Below are 22379 nucleotides of genomic sequence, written 5' to 3' on the forward strand. Positions count from 1 at the left end.
CGGGTAGGCTTTCCCCATCATCCACGCAGCAGCACGTCCAACCCTCTAATAGTCAGGAACACGGCACTGGGAGAACTAAATGAGAAGTCTTGATGAGAACAAATGTAGCAAAGTGCCGAACTATGGTGTTTAATTGCTTAAATATTGACTATGCAGAAGGAAATTGTGGCTTTTATTCATTGAAGAGAACATAAGTCAATCATTACAAAGCTCATGCTAACTTAAAAAAGAGAGAGAGAGAGAGAGAGAGAGAGAGAGAGAGAGAGAGAGAGAGAATGTGCATTTAACAATGCCCCAAATGCTGAAAACTGGAATTATACACTGTGAGCCAGCTTTTGATTATTCTAATAGACATGAAACGTCAACTTAAGAGGAGGAAGGGTTGCTCTGGCTCTCTTGGAGGTTTGGCTCATGGTGTATTGGCTTGCTGACTTGGGGCCTGGGGTAGTGCAGTACTTTGGTTGCAAGAACATGCAGTAAAGCTGTCCATCTCCTACATGGGGCAGGAATAAAAGAAAGAAAAGGAAGAGACTGGAGGTCCACAGTACCTTCTGAGGCATGCTGAAAGACTGGCTATTAGACTGTATTTCTTAATGTTTTACAACATTTCCTAATAGCAAGAGGCAATGCCTGACTACACAGACCTTCAGAGGACACTTAAGATCCAGAGTGTAACAATATCATCAGTAGATTTCAGCTTAGAAAACATAGACAGGGTAAGAAAGAATCATGACAAAGCAGATACCAAGATGGAAACAATACTTGCATTAGTCACTGTTCTAGTGCTGTAAAGAGACACCGTGAGCAAGGCGACTCTTATAAAAGAACAAATGTAACTGTGGGCTTGCTTACCGTTTCAGAGTTAGTCCATTACCATCATGGCTGGGGCATGGTAGGAGCATGGCGGCACTAAGGATGCTGGAACAGTAGCTGAGGGCTGCATCAGCATCCTTAAGCAGAGAGAACACTGGGCCTACTCTGGGTTTCTGAAACCTCAAAGCCCTTCCTAAATGACACACTTTCTCCAATAAGGCCACACCTTCTAATCCTTCTCAAATGATGCCACTCCCAGGATAAACCTACAAGAGATAATTCATACTGTGGTAGATGGGTCTATGGGAACAATTTTACTCAAACCACCATCATACTCAGAGAAAGCAAGGTAGTGGTTTCCTGTTTAAAACTTCTGATCTCTCCTACCAGGTATGTAGCTGGGACAGAAAATTAAAAAAGAAAATTATGATTGTATTAAATAAATTTTTTTTTTTTTTGGTTTTTCAAGACAGGGTCTCTCTGTGTAGCCTTGGCTGTCCTGGACTTGCTTTGTAGACCAGGCTGGCCTCGAACTCACAGCGATCCGCCTCCTGAGTGCTGGGATTAAAGGCATGCGCCACCACGCCCAGCTTTAAATACATATTTATTGAGCAAGTTTCTCATGTTAACTCCTGAAAGTTTGACTAAGTAACTTAAACACAGCTTCCCATATAACTGCTTACCCCAGAAGACATAGCTGAAGTATCCTATTTTCTGTCAAATTTAAAAGGAAGATAGTTTCCTGTTAGCCCAAAATCTAGTGGACAAATTCTCTCATTTTTGTAAAGCTTTTAGATAGTCTTAATATTTTTACTTAGCAAGTATTGTTCTATTAATAATACCACATAGTATTATAATACTTGAAAGTGAAAAAAGAAGAAAATTATGAAAATCATTAGAACTGTGTGTAAAAAATTCGGATGTAATTTAAATGGCTCATACCATCCTACAACAGAAAAACTTAGCACCAGTGAAAAGTATCTATAGAACTCCAAAACATATCAAGTATATTTAAATAAAAGGGTTCATAATAGTAATTTTAAGATTTATTTTTATTTTTAAAAATTGTGTGTGTGTGTGTATGTGGGGGGGGGGCAGTGTGTGGTGTGTTTTAATGTGCATGTCAGTGCAGCAGTGTCCATGGAGGCCAGAAGGGAGTTGGATCCCTTGGAGCTGGAGTTGCGGGTGGTTGGTAGTTGTTAGGTCTGCTTGTGGGAACTTCAGCAAGAGTGAAAAAGCTTTTAAGTGCTGAGCCATCTCTCTAGCTTATTCCTTTATAATATAAATGTGTGTGTGTGTGTGTGTGTGTGTGTGTGTGTGTGTGTGTGTGTGTGTAAGGGGTAGTTCCTTCCTTCCATCATGGGGGCCCCATTGTTTGAGTTCAGGTCATCAGACTTGGCAGCAGACTCTTTTCCGACTGTGCTATCTCACTGGCCCTATGATAATGATTTTGAACAGCCCCATTAATCACATATGAGAGACATTAGGGTTCCAATTTCTTTGTTTTTGTTTTTGCTTTTTTTTTTTTTTTTTTAATTCAAGACAAGGTTTCTCTGTGTAGCCTTGGCTGTCCTAGACTCACTTTGTTGACCAGGCTGGCCTTGAACTCACATCGATCCACCTGCCTCTGCCTTCCATATGCTAGGATTAAAGGCGTGCGCCACCATACCTGGTTTAAGGTTCCAATTTCTTATTTTGAAAACTAATAAAAGTGAAAACCATGTTTCTCTCATAATCTCTAGAATAATCTATAGTATGTTGTTATTAAATACAACAGAGTGTATTCCTTTTTTCTTTTTAATTAGGAAATAATATGAAAAAATGACAACATTGAGAATAGGCCCTATTGATAACTTTGGATAAATGAATGGATTGTGGTAACTACACATGTTCAAAAAAAGATAAACAACTTCCTTTTTGGTATGTTGAGTCAGAATAGCTGTGTTTGGGTTAACTCACTGCCTATAAGAAGTAAACATTCTAGATAGACATTTTTTTTTTTTAAATCTGCCCCAGAGCCCTGAAATTCATTTCAAAGCAGGCAGAAACTTCAAAACATTGGAGTCTATAGCCAAGAAGAACATTCCAGAAGATTCGTAATAAGCTGGCAGTTTTCTAAGGATGAGCAGAGAGTTTCCCAGTCATTTAAGACTTAGGAGACAGAGGTCAGAGTTGCAGGTTTCCAGAAAGGCTAGGGATTGAGAAGAGAATGTCTAAAAGAAGGTTCGTCAACTGAGGGCTCCGGCTCCCCAACGCCCTGCTAACCCTTCACTAATTTTTGGACACCACGTACCTAAGATGAGATGATACCCAGGAGAAAGCGGGATCTGTGGAGGATGCAGTTCTAGAGACTCGTAGCATCTGTGTAGTGTTAGGAAGGCCACCCTTGCACTTCATGTTTGCCAGTTAGAAGAATTGTTAAACATTGGACTTTGAACGGGAAGACCGTAGGGGCACTGAGAAGTGACAGCCGTACTTGAGTATCAGTGGTTGATTGCTTGGGGTGAGTACAAAACCAAAATACTGAAACTCAGAAGCAGGTCTCTCCATGATCTGGTGATCTGCTTGAAATGGCACTTCCTATGGTCTATTTCCAGTTCCTTCCTCAATGTCATCCCTTCAGCCTTTTCCATCTTCCCAATTCACTATCTTTCATTTCCTTGCCTGACCTCCATTTCTGTATGTGTTCACCTAGTCATCTTAAATATCAGGCCATCAGAGAGGTACCTGGGTGCCAAGCTAATTTCAACACATCTACTCCATTCCTTTCTGTAACTTCGCACTTGTCTTTCATATATCACTTATAATTTGAAAGTACTTCTGGGGTTAAGAAATAGACTGATGTCCTTTCCTTTAGATTGGAGGACTTGTGAGGACAGGATGTAATCATTGTTGAAATAGTGGCTTCCATAGAGGTATGTGGCATAGTCCACGTATAATAGCAGTTGATGAACAGATTAATGAAAACTATCTTTGTACAGTTCCTAGAAAGATGGCCCAGTGGTTAAGAATATGTTCAGCTCCTTTAGAAGGCTCAAGTTCTGTTCCCTGAACCCATATCAGAAGGCACACAGTCACCTGTAACTCCAGTTCCAGGGCATCTGATGTCCTCTCTGGCCATCAAGGACACTGCACACATGTGCATAAACCTAACACGGACACATACACATAATAAAAGTAAATATTTAAGGATATTTTCATATAAACTAAATAATGAGTTAGTACGTAAAGCATAAATTCATCACATGCAAAATGCAACAGTTGATTAAAGGAGAGAGACATCTTTGAAATGAACAAATGATTGCGGATAGTCTTATAAAAATGGCATCACTGTCATCAAGGTTGGGATGCTGTGGTGCTTCCATTTGATCTCCACAGAACCTTTGGTAGTACGAAACATGAGATTTAATCTCTTCATTTTCCAAATATGGAAACAAAGTATTTAGGTAACTTTAGCAACATTGTAGACATCACCAATAAAATGAGAGACTGAAATTCAACTTGTGTCTTCCCGTGACACATTGAAATGGCCTCGCCAGAGCAGATGATGCTGGTTCCACCTACACAGAAAGTTAGTTTAGGTGAATATTGAAGTACAGGAGTCATGTTCAGCACCTCAGCCTATCCCTGACTTTACCTCCATCTATTTAGAGCCCTGGCAGTAGAGCCACTGTTCTTTGTGGTTCCGTGTAGAGCTTGCTTCTAATCCTCCTTCCGTTTATGGTATTCATTTTGAGTTGTTTTAAAAGTCAGAGTCCCTTAAATCATCCTAGGTTCCCTTATGCTTCTATGCAAAAATAGTATAACCCATTTCCTGTTGATTTCTTGAGTGCTTGGTCTCCAACCTGATTCAGTAATGCAGGTCTCAAGTGCCTATCCATCACCCTGCTGCTTGAATATCGCACCATCTAACAGTTTAACAGTGATTCCATATGATTTATATTTCTTAGTTTAGTAACTCATGGGTAATAATTCTCAGATAAAGAAACAGTATGATTGCTGTTAAAAGCCGACATAATTTTTAACCAAGACTAGTTTGGCCTATGACCCCTAGCTCACAGAAAGTCTATATTAATTTTATTCTTTGATCTTTAAAGATAAAATTATTTTAGTGTGTGTGTGTGTATGTATGTGTGTGTGTGTGTGTGTGTGTATGCACAGCTGAGTACAGATGCTCTTTGAGGTCAAAGGGTGAGTATGAGATCCTTCTGGATCTGTGGTTAGTTGTGAGAAGCCTGACATGGTTCATTGATTTAAAGCAGGGTCTTCTGCAAGAACCATTAACTGCTAAGCCATCTCTCCAGCCCCTACAGAGGAAATTCTTATTCAATTTATATTTTTTTTGCAGGATAATTCTTTCACAATTGAACAGAAGACTTAATTATCTTTTTTCAAGAAGAATCCTTTCATGACCTTTAAATAAAATTAATTTTTCTTTTATTGGAGGAATGATTTTCCAGTTCATGCATTTTCTGTTCCAATCTTTCCCTTTTAAGTTTTTTAGTCCTCATCAATAATGCTATGATTCATAGTGTAACTTGCAGAATCAATTTATTCTGAAGTATCTTTCAGGAAAAAACTCTTTTCTACCTCTGCAACTTTCTGCAAGAACCAATGGTAGTATAAATAAATAAAACATATTCATTTTCCCCAGTACAATTCAGTAGGCAATGAGGTTATTTGATCTCAGAAAACAGGCCTGTGTAACCTATGTGTTCTTCCAGTCACATCTTCTAGATGCTGTCATCTCAGTAAGCTCCCGGAGGAATCTGTGTTCTCAGGTCTCAAGCTGGGAGTCCACACCTTCTAATTCAGTGGCAACCTGGCAGAGCTCAAGATGTTGCGTGTTTATGGAGTACCCAAGAAAGACATTTATTCAGTTTGTTTATTTTTTTAAAATATACTCAGGATATTTCTCTCTCTCTCTCTCTCTCTCTCTCTCTCTCTCTCTCTCTCTCTCTCTCTCTCTCTCTCTCTCTCTCTCTCTCTCTTCTCTCTCATGTGTGTGTGTGTGTGTGTGTGTGTGTGTGTATGTGTGTATGTGTGTATGTGTGTATGTGTGTGTCTTGGCTTACTTTTAAACTATTTTTATTTGGGGTCACTTCAATCTCTTTCTCCTTATTCCACCCCAATCCCTTCCAAGACTTCATCACAAGGTAGGGGAGAAAGAACATTAGTAGGGAGAGAGGGCGTAGTTTCCCTTGGCTGCTTCCTACAGTCCAGGGTCATCTGGTTCTTTAGGGCAAGTCCAATCCTAGTTTCAGGATATCTCCCAATTTCTTCTTGTTAAACTGTATCAACAGCAACCAGGAGCAGCAGGGGCAAGCACCAACAGCCCCCAGTCTCTCTTTGGGTGTGGCTTTTATCCCCATGGACAAAGACTACGCCCCCACACGAGGTAGTTCACAGTTGACAAACATCATGTGCCCTCTCAGGAGGCAGTTATCGGCTGTGGACAAAGCGAAGCAGTCATATACCGGACCTGGGATTGAAACAAAAAAATGTTTCCATATAAACCAAAACATCCACAACGTGTGTGTGTGTGTGTGTGTGTGTGTGTGTGTGTGTGTGTGTGTGTGTGTGTGTGTGTGCGTGCGTGTGTGTGTGCACTGTGCCATGCCCATGGACAAAGATCAACTTGCAGGAGTCAGTTTTTTCCTCCTACCAAGTGGGTCCTGGAAACTAAACGTGGGTCGTCTGAATTTGCAGACTTTATCTACTGAGTCATCTTGTCGGTCCAGTTAGTTTTATCATGACCGGCTGAAGAGCTCAGTTTAAGAAGTCATCCTTTTAGGTTCTATTCTTGTTGTTGTTAGTAATCTACTTGGGGTCAGGGGAGGATATCGCTTTGAAAACTGACAGCTCTTCAAAATTCAAGATTGCTCAAATTTTTGGAGCAGGACTATTTGCCGGGATGGGAGTAGGAAGGGTCAGCCACAGGAGACTACATCACAGTGAGAGGTGGCTTGGCGTGTGCAGTATGTGCAGGCAGAGGCAGTGTCTGCTGCGCAGGCAGGTGAAGCATTCCTGCAGCTCAGATGACATCCTTCTCAGAGGCTGTTGCCATTGGACTGTCTTGTGCATCTTTCTGGGGACACTGCCCTGATCCAGAAGCAAAACTCTGAACAAAGGCATGAATAATCGCATTGCAGGGCTGTGTGTCTTCCCATGGATGGTAAGCTCTTTGAAAAAATATAAAAGAGCATGCTTTGTTTTTCCTGCAATGCTTCATCTGCCTCTGTGCTCGTGGAGAGCTCTCCATAAATATGTGCTGAAGGAAGGAGGGCAGAGTGCCCATTTCACGAACATTCCTTCCGACGCAGCTCCCTGGAAGACATTTGTGTATTTTCTGGTGGAAAGCTTTCCATCCCATGGCAGATTACATTTCTACATCATATAAATAAAGCAGAGAGTCACAGGGAGAATTGGTCTGACCCTACAGTCTTTCTGAGCCTTCTCTTCCCTCAATTCTTGCTTTAAAAAAAGCAGATTTGAGATGGCAGCATTCACTGAGGAGGATTCAGGTTCCCAACCACTACTGTGGTGAGTCGGCTCAGACCCAGTAGGAGCCAGAGAACCCAAAGCTGCCTCAAATCACCTTCTCTGCATAACCTGGCAATGATACTGGTACTGAAGAGCATTGTGTGTGTGGGGGGGGCGTGGGGGCACACACATGCATGCACATGCATGCACGAGTACTCGTGGATGTGCATTGTATGTGTGTATGTATTGTGTGTGTGTACCTGCGTGTGTGTGTGTTTGTGTGTGTGTGTGTGTGTATGAACATGTGTGCACTCTTCAGAAATTCATTATGGTTTAAAGAAACAGAAGTCCACCCAAGTATTTAATTATTTTGAGCACCTCTTTTTCTACTCAATATTCTAATAATAAATAATAGGCTAGCATTAGCAGCAATGAGTATTCATTGATTACTTGTTACTACGTGGGTAAACACTCATACAACAAACCTGTGGAGAATGCACCGTTACTCTCATTTCACGCATGAAGAAGCAAGAGAAAGAGCTTAAGTAATTTGCTGCGAGTCAGGAAAAAAGCCACCCCCACTGTTATTGTTTGAATATGGGGTGTCCCCCAGGCTTGTACCTGAGCACGTGTTCCCCTGCTGCTGGTAATATTTGTGAAGGGCTGTGGAAGTTTTAGGAGGTGGGGCCTGGTTGGCAGAAGTCTGCCACAAGATTCAGGCCTTGAAGGTTTTCTATGGGCCCCTGTTTTCTCTGCTCTCTCTGCTTCCTGTTCCCCTGTGATGTGAGAAGCTCTGCCTCACACTTGAGCACCACAGTGCCTCCCTGGCTGTGTCAGAGACCTTTGAAATCAAGAGCTATAAGAAATCTCTCCTCTTTTTTTTTTTTTTTTTTTTTTTATCTGTCAAGTATTTTATCTCATCGAGACAAATCTTCCTCTCCAAAACATAAGTGTAAAGACATCGTGGTACCTCACCTAGCAAAGTGCCTACTCGGCATGGCCTGGTGTATTCAAGGGACCATATGAACTCAGAAGGCTCTTTTATGAAAGGGGGGGATATGTTAGAGAAGATAGTTCCATAAGTTTCTATCATTGACTTTTATGTCTTCATTAGGTTTCTGTTGTAATAAAAAAGTGACCAAAAGCAACTTGGGAGAGATGAATTGACTTTACCCATACTTGTACATTACAGCCCATCACAGAAGAAGTTAGGGCAGGAACCCAAGGCAGGAACCTGGAGGCAGGACCTGAGGCAGGGCCATTGTCTGTATTCTTATATTTCTCAGAACTACCTGCCTTGGGGTCAATAAGAATACAGACTGAGCAAGAACCAGTGAGTTGGGCCCTCCCACATGAAACACTAATTAAGAAAATACCAACCCACATGGTTGGTTGCCTGTAGTCCATCTTATGGAGTCATTTTTGTACCTGTGGCTCTCTCTCCTCAGAAAACTCTAGCTAGTGTCAAGTTGACAAAAACAAAAACAACAGCAGCAGCAACAACAAAAAACTAAGCAAGGTGTTTTTATGTGTCATAATACAGCAATTTGTGCTGATAGCTCAAAACTATATTTCACTGTCAGATGCCTGCATAAAAAACTATGTAAATGTAATAATAAAAAGGTGAATGGTTGCAAATGAGTATAACAATTAATATGAAAATATCAGGAATCCCACTGAATTTTATCTTTCTATTACATGTGTGCTACTTGATGGCTTTCTGTCCTTGCCATCCTTCTGAAAAGCACTGCTTATATTCATGTGAGATGTGTCATGTGATTGTTGTTATTACGCTTATCCCCCTATTTCTCTACTCTTTTTTCCCCTGATGGCCCCGGAGGGAACCCACCTCTAACGTTAGAGCATTAAATTATTTCATGTCATTGTAGTTTCTCAACAACGCTTAGATTTTTACTTTATGACAGAAAACAGGAACATAGCGAGAGACTATCTAGCTTTTTTGAAATTAAATATCACAAGAGCACTCTGGTTAATGAGGAGAAGATATGGGTGTGACAATGTAAGAGAGGCCAGGCTATTGACAAGGACTTGTCTGAGACTCAGATCGTTAGGTGTGACACATGTGCAAGCTGTTTCTCCACATTGTAGGCAGCTGGCCCAGTCTTCTCCTCCAGCTACAATCTGTAATGAGTTTAAGGACGTATTTGTTTATCTTCTCTCTACCTCAGTTCCATATGGGAATACTTATTCTCAACCCAACATATAGCATGCAGTACCTCAGACATAGTAGATTGGGCATGTTTGTAGCCATACATACACCTGTTCGATTGGACGTAGGTAAGAGTCAGAGAAAATGGCAAATGGCTTCAGTTTGAGGGATAAAACATTATACGCCATTGCTTTAGGCATCAACTGACCAAGTTTTTTTTCCACTACTTTATTTTTCTGATGAAGTATTTCAGGCCTCAAAGCTTGAGGTACCATTGAAGATGGATATAACCATTATAATGTAATAGTAACAATAGTGAGGAGGAAAAAGAGAAAAAAAGAAATAGTAGGCTAAAGTAACATAGGCTTTTTTTATGGGGGAAAATCTCTTGGCAGCTAATTCTAAAAATAGTCTTTATCTAAAATAAAATCATTACTCTGATAGTTGCCTCTAAGCAATACATTAACTCAGAGATAACTCCATTGCTCCAAATGTGTCAGCATTTAAAGTCTATCTGGCTGAAATTTTTCTTAATTTATTGCTATCTAATAATGGTAGAAAACATCATTCGTGTTTGACAAGGAGTTATGTTTTAACCATGCACATCCATTCAGCTATATAACAAGGAATGATTGTTCAGCTAACGTTATTCTTTCTGAGGAATGTGATGTTTATTCATGTGTACTTCATGAATGAATCCTCTATAAGCATATTAACAAGATGTAAAAGAAAAGACTCTGAGTCTTCAAAGGATAGCTCCGTAGACAAGTGAATAAAAAAAAAATTAGGGGATGGTGAGGTGCAAGTTCTGGGGTGCAGTAGTCAGTTTGAATCCAACACATACTTGGGCAGTAGAAGTAATATCTATATATTACTATAACATACCATAATAATTTCATCCATTGAAACTTGCTGAGTAAACTATGTCATGTTGATGATGGAAAGAAGTCAGCTTATATGCGGAAACAAAGTTTCTTATTTGATTGGGTTTTTCTACCCTCTTCATTTGTTATATATGTGTACTCTCCAAGGTTAATCACCTTAAAAAAAAAAAGTCTGACTCATGAAACGAAAAATTCAGTGAGGATTTCAGAGTATTATTGGTTTTATTTTGTGTCTTTTTCGGGGTGCAACTGATTTTGACAGGTGTACTATTATGTTACCAGTGCAACATGACACCTTTTTAGGGATGAGCTGAGCTGAGTAGTTTAGACACTGTCAGAAAGCTGAAAAACAAGTCGGTGTCAAAGCATGACATACATGCGGTAGAATAAACCTCACAAAACCATTAGACTAATGTCTTTCTAACGATGCCCCTGAGAAATCAGAAAATAGCCTTGTGTTTAAATACTATCACTTAGTCATGAAAACAATATTATAAAGACAGAGCATAAGGCCAATTCAATATGTGCTTGAAGTGGTAATATACATTACATATATATGAATATATAATTTAGGTTCTATATATATGCATATATATTATTCTGTGTATGTATGAATGGATTTTATCTTTGATAGATAATATCATATTTCTGGAAGAATTTTGAGATATTCAAACTATTTTTCTTGAGATTCCTGCCCCCAAAGTTAATTTCGGCAGCCCAAGACCATTATTAAACTATTGATTTTTAAATATGTATTATAAAGTGATTATATATACTCATTACAGTCATTTTCTGATTTTTTTCTTTTGTGGAATAAGGCTAGCCTGTAGAAACATGGGAAAATTTGAGGCATGCATTCAAAGAGTATTTCTAAATCGTGAATTTTGTAAATAGTTAAGATAGAATTAAGTCAATTCTGAGTTTTGATGGAATTAGATATTTGTTGGTCTGATATTACACACACACACACACACACACACACACACAAACACACACTCATTCACCACAGTAGTTACCATGATTCCGTGCAAACCACATTTATCCGTAGAATGGTGCCCTTCTCTCTCTCTCTCTTTGTCCCTAGGGTCAGTGGTGATAGAACTTGACGGGAAGAGTTCCCTCCTCTACAGATTTGATCAAAACTCTTTGAGTCCAATAAGAGATGTCATTTCTTTGAAATTTAAAACCATGGAGAGTGATGGGATCCTACTGCACAGGGCAGGGCCTACTGGAGATCATATTACACTAGAATTAAGAAGAGGGAAGCTTTTCTTACTTATTAATTCAGGTAAGAATACTTGGAGAAGCTCTTGGGAGGTCTAACCATTGCTTATCACTCATGTAACTTGAGGTTTTCATAGCTCACTTCTTTTGACATATAATGTACCTTTTTTTCTTTTTTCTTTTCTTTTTTCTTTTTCTTTCTTTCTTTTCTTTCTTTTTTTTTTTTTTTTCTTTTTTCTTTCTTTTTATTTTTTTTTAACCATTTAAGGACTTGTGCGCATGCCCAGTGCCTATATGATTCATGCTTGCAAACTACACCAACCCCTCTCTGAATGCCCTTCCATAATGCTGCCTGAGCTCCACTGCTATTTCCTAGCCTCGTAAAGAATGGGATGGGTCATTGAAAAAAATATTACAGCAGTAAAAATAATGAGCTTGTATCAAAGATAAAATTTACATAGAAAACGAGCTTGCAATGGGTAATAATAATAATAGAAAGAATTAACAGCGAAGGAAATTACAGCAAGGTTGAGAGATCATTATAATCAGGCCTCAGGTAAATCCATACCAGTGTTCGGGGTGGTGTGCGTGGAAGGAGGTTGCAAATTATGTGAGAGACGCTGGTACATCAAGGGAAAGTGCCCCAGCCCATCTAACTGAATCACAGGGCCATTATTTTTCCTTATAGGTGAAGCTAGACTGACCTCAGCTTTCACCCCGATCAACCTTACCTTGGGCAGCCTGCTGGATGATCAACACTGGCATTCCGTGCTCATCCAGAGACTGGGCAAACAGGTCAACTTTACAGTGGATGAGCACAGGCATCACTTCCACGCCCAAGGAGAATTCAATTACCTGGATCTTGATTATGAGGTGTGGTGGTTACATTTCAACTAATACAGATTTGATGATACATGCGCAGTTTAACTTCCTAGCCCAAAAAAAAAAAAAAAAAAAAAAAAAAAGCCATAAAAACACACCTTTAGAGTAAATCCTTAGTCTGATGCATCTTTCCCAAAGTGGCCAAACTCCCTATCATATGGAAGTTGAGGCCCATCATTTATTATATATTTAAATGTAAAATCTCTAAAATGCACGGTCTGATTTCTTTGTGTTCTACTCCTGAGAAATACAGATTTATGAGAGAATGTAACAGCAAACAGATTAATTCATTAACAACCAATTTAAATATGCAAATAGCAATGCGTTCTAGAAACGTATACAAAATAAAATATCATAATTAGCTATGTTATTAAATAGACCAAGTTCTACTGTGAATAGAAAAGTATGTTTTTCTTCATTAAGCAATAAATATCAAAACCAGGTGTGATTAGCAACTTGGAAGAATAATCAAGCTGTCACACAAATGAAGACTGAATGCACATAAATTTGTTTTTAAAAGTCAGTATCTTAATTTTTTCTGTATATGGCATTGTAAAGTTATCTGCATGCTGATTGCTGTTCTAATTGCTAATCATAATTATTTAAACAGGTTATCATAAACTCACTAAACAATATTATTGATGCCATTTTTCTTTCTAAGATCAGCTTTGGAGGGATCTCAGCACCTGCAAAATCAGTGTTATTGCCGCACAAACATTTTCATGGATGTTTGGAGAACCTCTTTTATAATGGAGTGGACGTCATTGGCTTGGCCAAGCAACACAGCCCTCAGATCATTACCATGGTAAGAATCTCCATGAGGAGGCATGAGTAAGATATATATTTTTTTTCAAATAACATTTCTCCATTTGAGATCTTGCTTGATATGTTTTAGACTTGACTCTTATTTCTCTCTGGTTGACAGTAAGCATATAGGAGATTAATTCTATTTAGGGGAATTGTAATTCACAAACCACAACTATTTTTCAAATATTTATTTTCATATATTTACTTTTATATGAAGTAAATATATGATAGATTTTTTTCCTGGGGAGACACAACACATCACACACACGCGCGCGCGCACAAACACACACACACACACACACACACACACACACACACACACACACACCTCTGCCTCACCAGTCCAGAAAGGGAACCCATGACAGACCAAAGTAACGAATGCACCAAAGCCCTACTTCGTGAACCAATGAATTTCTACTGGGTTAACTGATGCGAGTGTGGGTACCAGGTTACTTACAGACAGAAGGATGAGTCAAAAGCAGCTGCCTCACTAAAAAGGCCACCCCAACACAGATGATGAGTCACAGAGCTGCAACTCAAGATCTCTCTCCTCACAGGCTGGCTGATCAGAACCTTCCTTCAGTAGTTCTTTACAACAATGTTTTTAAAGCTGGCGAGAAGCCTTCCAGAGAGTTTTGTAAGCTTCACCTTCCTAAGACATGTGATGCTGTTTTGCTTACTACCTGAACCTCATGAGCCATCCCCTCCTAGACAGAATGTTTGAATTTGGAGACAACTGTCATACAACAGTAAATTAAAAAACCAAGTATAGGAAATATTCTAAAGTTTTATTGTGGTGTGATATCAATTGTGTTGTGGTGGGCTCAGTTTTGTGAAGATATTACTACTCTCAGTAGATTGGTTATTTTGTTTCTGCTTCTTTAGGAAGTTACTCCATGAGAAGCTCATTGGGTGAGCACAGAGCCTCTGCAATTGGGTAGCTTCTTGATGTATTAACAAGATACTAGCAACATTTTTATTTATCATGATCCTTCATAACAGACAAAGAACTTATAGGCTGGTACAACATTGTAGCTGCCAAGCTGTCTACATAGCAATATTTTCTAGGCTCCATCATACCCCAGGTCCATGGAAATATGTCAGCATTTAGCTCTAACTCTTGGTCATGTCTCATTCAGAGAAGTAATAGCAGAGTGTGTGACAAACAAAGCACCTTTCTCTGCGCTTGGATCTTAGGACTTAGCAGAGGAACCAGGAAGTGAAAGCCTGGCAGGAGAAGGTCACTAACTGTCTGAAGCTGCAGTGTGAATGGACCAATTGGTCTTGGCAGAGAATCTGTGGCTTATACAGAGACAAGGTTTCTGAGGGTTGTACAGGGGCTCTTGTTTCTGGGTGCCTTCTGTCCCTATAAATCCGTGACACACATCTAGGGTGGCCATCAGCTTGGCTTCTTGCTACCCAGCAGGACCAGCTGTCATGATAAATAAGGGTGGTACAGACTGAAAGAGAGCCGGGCAGTGGGCTAAACCAGCATCACTCTGCTTATCATATTCCTACATAAGTGTGCATTGTGGGGAGGCATATGTGTGGCTTTGTTTTGTTTTTTGTTTGTTTGTTTGTTTGTTTTTTTTAGATGTATGATTGTGGGCAAATAGAGGCTGGGAGCTACTATTGGGAAACATCCCAAGTCACTATCTCTCCTTACTCACTGAGGCTGTATTTGGCAACCAAATTCACAAGTTGCTCGTGTGCTGCCAGCCAGCTTGCTCCAGGGGGTCTCCCTGGCTCTGGCTTCTGATGTTGGAATTACAGGTGGTCTCTCTGCCCACCCAGCATCTATGTGGGTTTCTGGGGATGTAAACTCCAGTTCTCAAGTTTTCCTGTCAAGTTCTTTGACCATTGGACATCTTCCCAGTCCCAAACCTGTGTGTGTGTGTGTGTGTGTGTGTGTGTGTGTGTGTGTGTGTGTGTGTGTGTGTTTTGCATAGGTTCTGGATGATGGAAGCCTGGTCTTTCTTCCAGCGAGCAAGCAGTGAGTGTCACTGTAGCTTGTGTTCATCCTTCATGGTACAGGATCCCCAACACCTTTGGGGCAAAATGGTGGATGTTCTACTTCTGATTGTCAAATATCATTCCGGGTTTCGAGAGAACTTTTTGAAATTCTGGGAAACATGGTTTCTAATGCTACTATTCTGATAATGAAATGCAGATGTAAATAGATTTTTATTCATTTCTCACATTGCTTAAGATTCAAAATATGTAAATTGAATCTCATGTTGTGCAGAAAATCCCAAAGAGCATCACAAGAATATTTATCACAGAAACGATTCCATTCCTAGCTCTCTGTGAATTCGTGCTCATTGTGTGTTCCTAGCATCCAGTAAAGATTTTATATTTCGTTAGTTTTTTTTATTAAATGGAGATAGTTTAAAGGCAAATCTAGACAGATGTGGGTGCAGTTTATTCTAAATAATGTTTCTACACAGCATTGTGTCATGAAACCCCACTGTTGGTGCACAAGGGGATGTGCCATGTGTAAGGCAGGAGGGGACAGCTACCCAAATTAAGCATAGGACCAAACTGCAACTGATCACTGCTCCCATCTCCACAGGGTTTGATAGTCTTAAAATTCCCTTCAGTTTATAGGTTAGTTTATGTGTTAGCAGTTAGCAGTTAGCAGTTTGTGCTCTCAAGCTTATAACATATCACCCAACTTGCAACATAAAAGCTGTATAAAGTGAAAGTTCAAATTTTTGATGTTTTTTTCTTTTTCTTTTTTCTTTACTTTTTTCTCTTTCTTTCTTTCTTTCTTTCTTTCTTTCTTTCTTTCTTTCTTTCTTTCTTTCGAGATGGCACGTTTCTCTGTGTAGTTTTGGCTATCCTGGATGCCCTTTGTAGGCCAGGGTAGCCTTGAACTCACAGAGATCTGCCTGCCTCTGCCTCCCCGAGTGCTAAGATTACAGGTGTGCACCACTGTGCCTGCCTAAAAGTTCACATTTTAACAGTATTATTTTGTTTGTTTGTTTATTTGTTTGGCCAAGATTTTTCTCCCAATATTTATTCTCCTCACCAAAGTTGATTTCATTGACTTTGCAAGTCTATACAAAGCTTGAAGAATCATGAGAAAACCTGGCAGCATACTACAAGAACTTTTAAGATAAATGGTAAAGATTTGAACCTTCATGGTAATAGCAAATTGTTCTCGGACTAGAATGATATAAGACTAATAATCAGACCTTATGAGCATTTAAATGCCATTGTATATGGAGGGCAACGAGCTGAATGCCTTTTCTTGTCCTTCGTCCTTAGGGAAATGCATCCTTTTCTTGTTCACCACCGCAGTCTATGCCTTTGACTTTTCTGAGCTCCAGGAGTTACCTGGTACTCCCGGCACAATCCAAAGAGGAAGCTGTTTCAGCCAGTTTTCAGTTCCGAACATGGAATAAGGTGGGACTCCTGCTCTTCTGTGAACTCCAGCTGGTTTCGGGCAGTCTCCTCCTCCTGCTCAGCGATGGGAAACTGAAACTGAATCTCCACCAGCCAGGAAAGTCACCCAGTGACATCACAGCAGGTAATAAATGTATTCCTGCGGGCAAAGCATATGGATTTGAAAGATTTCATTATCTCTGTGTCCCTCCTCCAGAAATTTTATGCGTAACCGAAAAAATTAATATTTGTTTAATAAATGGATACTTGAGTTAATAAGATTATCAGTACCCTTTCTAAGAGGAACTTGATTCCAATTTTCTCCTAAATATAATTCTAGTATTCAAAGTTCTTATTAACATAGTTGATAATGACGAGGCAGTGGAAATTTCCATCCATGACCCTTTACCAACTCAGACAAGTCATCAACCTAGTGGGAGGAAATGGGTTTTGGGGAAAAGTAAATAGCATTGAAAACAGGCCAATAAGTTAACTGAATGTCTTTCAGTGAAAAATTAGATCGCTAAACAGCTACTTTCCAACTTAGTATGGTGCATGGTGGAGGCCACACTGGCATCTATATCTATCTATGTCATTTTACATGAATATGCAAATGTACTTTGCAATGGTGGGATATATTTTTAAAGAGGCAAAGATTTGTGCAAATGTTGCCATTTGGGCACCAAAGTTCTCCACATTAGTTTGCCATATGGTATCTTTTTTATCAATTAGAGGTAATATAATTAAGCTGACTTTATATGTGTCTTGAAAATTAATGTTCAATCTAGGTCAGAGCTGTGGGTGAGGGATATTTTTGTCTCTTCATTAAAATTATATAGCTCTCAACAAGGAATCTCCATTACATTTTTTTTATATATAGAGAGAGTAGCATCCACTCCTGGCAGGTAGAGGTCACATTGGGGTAAATTGCTACATTAATTTAATAAATGATCTTTAAAAACAATTTATAGATGCTATTGCACTACTCCTCTATATTAACTATGAGCAGCATTAATAGAATATGATTGGCGGAGGAAAAATGAGACAAGTTAAAATAGAGTGTGAAACTAATAGGAAGGACGAGTGTGCAGATTGATGCCAACATGGAGCTCAGTTAGGTTTCTGTTGCTGTGACAAGACTCCATGACCATAAGGAATTAGGAGACGGAGAGCTTTCCTTCTATTTTACTTCTGTATCACAGTCCACCATCAGAGGACGTCAGGGCCGGGGCCTGGGTGCAGAAGCTGATGCAGAGGCCGTGGAGGAGTACTTCTTACCTTCTTACTGCCTTCCTCCTCATGCCTTGCTCAGCCTGCTTTCTTGAGAGCACCCAGGGCCACCATCCACATGGGCTGGGCCCTCCCATGTCAATCATCAATCAAGAAAATGCACCACAAACCTATCGAGAGGTTAATCTGTTAGGGGCAGGCTTTCAACTGAGCTTCCCTCTTCTGTAATAACTCTAGCTTGTGTCAAGTTGGCATAAGGCCAAGCAGCACAGGGACTGATTGTTTGCATATTTTCCTGTTCCTGTGTCACTGCAGCTTAAGTTGGAGTGCTGGAAAATCAGCATTAATTATAATTTTTTTTTTTTGAGGTACTGTGCTGTGGCTTCTTATGTAATGTTCAATATGGTGGATTTGTTGTCTGGACAAAGAGAAATAAATGAATCAGTGTCTTATAAATAATTAAGAGGCTCCTGAAATGAGAGCCTAAAAATGCAAGCTTGTCATTAGTGTGTCGTGCACTGTGATGTACTTGACATCCTCTGAAGTGGTTACAGCCATACCCTAATTTTCAACATCTTAAAGAAACTGTTGCAGCACGGCATTACTGTAGTGAGCTGCATGAAGCTAACTCACTCCCAACCTCTACAGGAATACAGCGTTAATAAATTACTGGGTACAGCACTGCGTAGAACACCCTAAGTGATTTTAAAATCGCTAAATGAGCGTTTGAATATAGACACAGCGTAATTCATTATGTTATCATGTGACTTTATATGACTATTTTCATAGCTTATAATAAGGAGCCTAACTATGGGTGTCAGCGTAGTAAGATATATTACACTGCAAGTAGCAAAATCTGGCTCCCAACTCTCTCTCTTCTTGCTTTTCCGGTTTTTTTTCAAAATTATATATCTAATTACTATGAAAGTTTAAGCCATCCTTATATAATAAAAATATTTGGTATCATGTAATATCAATCCAACAGTCTTCCATCGCTTTATTTGAATTCGTTATAACTCAGCAATTGATTTGGTTGTCAAACACTATCAGGTAAACTCCAGGCGGGTTATATTATATACATTACTTTTTGTGAATTTCAGTGATTCAAATGAATGTTTTTATTTACAAATAAATTACTTAATTGTGAGTTGAGTGCCCCAATCAGTTTTTTTTTTTTTTTTTCCTGTAAGAAGTGACCTTCCATTTGGGGACACTTGGGGTATTACACTAGACTACGTCTTTTCATTGATATAAGGATGGCTTAAATGCTCAGAGTTATTAAACATAAATTATTAGTCTTAGGGGATTGAAAAATTCAAAATATTTTTACTTTTTATAGTTAAAAAGGCCTAACTTGTATGAATAAAGAACTGGATTATGCAAATATTTGAATTAGAAGGCTAAATTTGTAATGGAATGTACCAACGACAAATTATCATCTGGAATTTGAAAATATTATGTGAGCCTAAGCTGTCCTTGAAATATTAATGCTAGTGTATTAGCCTGAATCATGGAACATTTGATCAGTGCTCTCAAATCCCTCCTGACACAAGATATTTTCAGCTCTTGTCATTGCTGGAGATGTCAAATCAAACCCAGCCCTGATGTCATCAAGGGCCTAATGTGACAATGTAGTTACCTTTTCTTATTGAAATGAAATCTTTTGTTGTCAAGTCTGAGGTTCTTACAATGGTTTTAATATTTTGCCTAACGGTGAAAATCAGTCCGATGAACAAGCTTTTCGGCCCTACAGCAGAACTTGCTTGCCGGAAGCCTGCATGTGATATCTGAAGTATGTCTGCTGTTTTGATAGATATTTCCAATCCTTGTGTTCGTCTAAAGGCACAGCCCTCCTGGTATGTCTTGCCTAGAAAAAAAAAAAAAAAGGTATTTTTCAGTTCTGTTTCATTCCTTTTCCTTGTTAGACTCTTCCTCCCTCCATACTGTAAACCTGTCACCTTTAAACTCCCGCCTTCCACTGAAGTGATAGTCACCAACGACCCCCATATTTTCACCTTGACAGGAGCTATCTGGCGATTTGGGTCCTTAATTCTGCCTAGTGACGATAGTAAATGTAGGATTCCTGGTGAGTTTTAGAGTGCTGAGGTATAGTTGGGAATGGGTACCACTCTCCAGTGGTTCCTTGAGTGATGGCATCCTTGTAATTGCCTTCTGCACCTTTGCAGAGGATCTACCCTAAGTGGCAGGCTTAGTTTTTTTTTTTTTCTTTATCCATCTTCCCTCGTAGATGGCTGTTCCAGTCTCGGCAGAGGCTGAGGGCAGCTAAACTGCCGGACCGTTTCTCCAGTAGTTTATGATAGGCCTGGAGATTACCAAGAAGAAAGCAGATAAAAATGTCTCCTTTTCTGCTACAGTTTGTGTGGTGATGTGGTTAGAGCCTGAGACAGGGATTAACGGGTTGGGTTGAAGAAAAGAAGCTTCCAGAACAATTGTATTCTCTCCCCCATCTGCAATTGCGAATACTTCCATTCACTATTCAATTCTCCTGACTGCAGTTGACAGTGCACTCTGGGAGTTTACTTATGTAAGCAGGATGGTTCCAGGGCCTTCTCCTGGCCTGTGTGCCATCCAGTTCCTCAGAGCTCAGCTTCCTGATATGCTGCGTTGTTCATCCTGCCCTCTCCCCTTCTCAGAGCTGATTGTTTAATGGGAAGAATAGTGAATTGTGGGTTTTAGAGTCAGGGAAGGGTTTCTGGTTTGTTTTTGTGGCTTAGCTGGATAGCACCTGCAGCCATTGTTTATTCTTCCGAGGCTTCATTTTTTCTCCATACTTAAAACAAGGGTAATACCCACTGTAGTGTAAATTACCCAATACATAAAAAACACCAAATGGCACCTGTGAACAATCACTCGATAGCCTTATAGCAAACCTTACTTCATTAATATAGCAACAATACACTCACTCTGGAAACTGTAACGAGTGGGGCTCAGTGGTAGGGCACTTGCCACCTCAGGGATTTGGCCTTGATTCCCAGCATGGAAAAGGAATTATGAGTGATGGCTGTTTATGCTTTGCATGTCAACATCTTTTCACCTCTATAGGCTAATGGCTTAGGAGTCTTGGTCCCCAGGTACAGGTTGTGTTTGGATTGTGGAGACTTTGAGGCTGGAGGCATGACTGGAGGAAGTGGGGTATTGGGTCTGGGCCATTGAAGACTATAACTCTACCCAACTTTGGATCTGATGGCTGTTTAATCCTCTACTGGGATGCAAATAATCTCAGCTACATATTCCTATCCTCAGGAATTCTGTCATGCCATGCCTTCTAGCTATAAACAGCCCTTTTTCTTTTAAAAAAGGATGTGAGTGTGTGTGTGTGTGTGTGTGTGTGTGTGTGTGTGTGTGTGTGTGTGTGCACTCATAAAGGCCAGAAGAGGATGTCAAGCCATCTAGAGTTACAGTAGGTTGTGACCTACTAAGGTCAGGTTCTGGGAACTGAACTTGGGTCCTCTGGAAGAGCAGCAAGCATTCTTAACCACTGAGCCCTCGTTCAAGCTCTACTAAACCTTTCCTTTCTTAGGTATTCTATCACAGTGATGAGAAAATAACTAATAAAGTAGCACTAGAATTGAGCAAGGTAATATAATTAATAAGGAGAAAAGTACAAAGTACATGATCCCTTCTTTTCCTCCTTTAATAGTGGTGTGGCATTTGAAAGGGGACCCTTCTTATTAGACTGAAAGGCAGGTACGTGAAAGAGAGTCCGAGCTACTAGATAGGGCTAGTTGAAATATATTAGGGATATTCATGTTTTAATTTGAGCAGTCCATGCTATTGGCAGGCAATAAGTCTCCTCCACACATAAATGATGTCAATTACACAAAATTCCAGCCTTCTAAAGGGTTCTCTGAAAGTGTGGACCCGGTGCATAACCTGCTGGCTTGTTAAATAGATGCAGTTAACTGTGCCAAAGTGTAGAGAGGGTTGTCCTGCCAATCTTTTGTTCATAATCTGACTTGGCTTCTTAATTGAAAGTAGGGCTCCAAAGGCCTCCCCCAGCCTTTGGTTTAACTCTGTCCTGTGCCCAGTCAGCAGATGCCCAGGGCACTGCTTACACAAAGCATGATTTGGACCAGCACTGGCTCTCTGCAGGACTTGCATGAAAGCAGACATAAAGCTTTTAGAGACAGTAACAACACAAAGCTATCCCATCAAGCATGAACACAAAGCTTTGTAGACTTATGTTTTTTAATGTTTCATCTCCAGTTTTTATTTTATGTGTATGGATGTTTTGTGTGTATGTGCGCCTGTACACCTTATGCCTAAAGGGCCTATAGAGGTCAGAAGAGAGCATCAGATCCCCAGGAGCTGGAGTTACAGAGGAGAGTGAAGTCCCATGTGGGTGCTGGGACTCAATCCCTGGTCCTCAGGGAGAGAAGACAATGCTCTTAACCACTAGCCGTCTCTTCAGTCCCTACACCTCTATTTATGTGTCATTTGATAACATAGTTATTCCTTTTATCATATGACATAAATGT

At 39.9% G+C, this 22379-nt stretch overlaps 1 protein-coding gene across 1 annotated transcript in view; it reads left to right on the forward strand.

Annotated features, from left to right (window-relative positions):
* The window catches only part of Cntnap4 (contactin associated protein family member 4), a 288717-nt gene that overhangs the window by 162698 nt on the left and 103640 nt on the right, over window positions 1-22379 (forward strand). Inside the window, exons 5-8 of the mRNA XM_051168839.1 lie at window positions 11435-11638; window positions 12263-12447; window positions 13118-13261; window positions 16534-16795. Of these exons, the coding sequence (XP_051024796.1) occupies window positions 11435-11638; window positions 12263-12447; window positions 13118-13261; window positions 16534-16795 (795 nt within the window). The remainder of the gene's footprint in view (window positions 1-11434; window positions 11639-12262; window positions 12448-13117; window positions 13262-16533; window positions 16796-22379) is intronic.

This window comes from Acomys russatus, chromosome 26 (genome assembly GCF_903995435.1).
Source record: "Acomys russatus chromosome 26, mAcoRus1.1, whole genome shotgun sequence".
Lineage (NCBI taxonomy): Eukaryota > Metazoa > Chordata > Mammalia > Rodentia > Muridae > Acomys > Acomys russatus.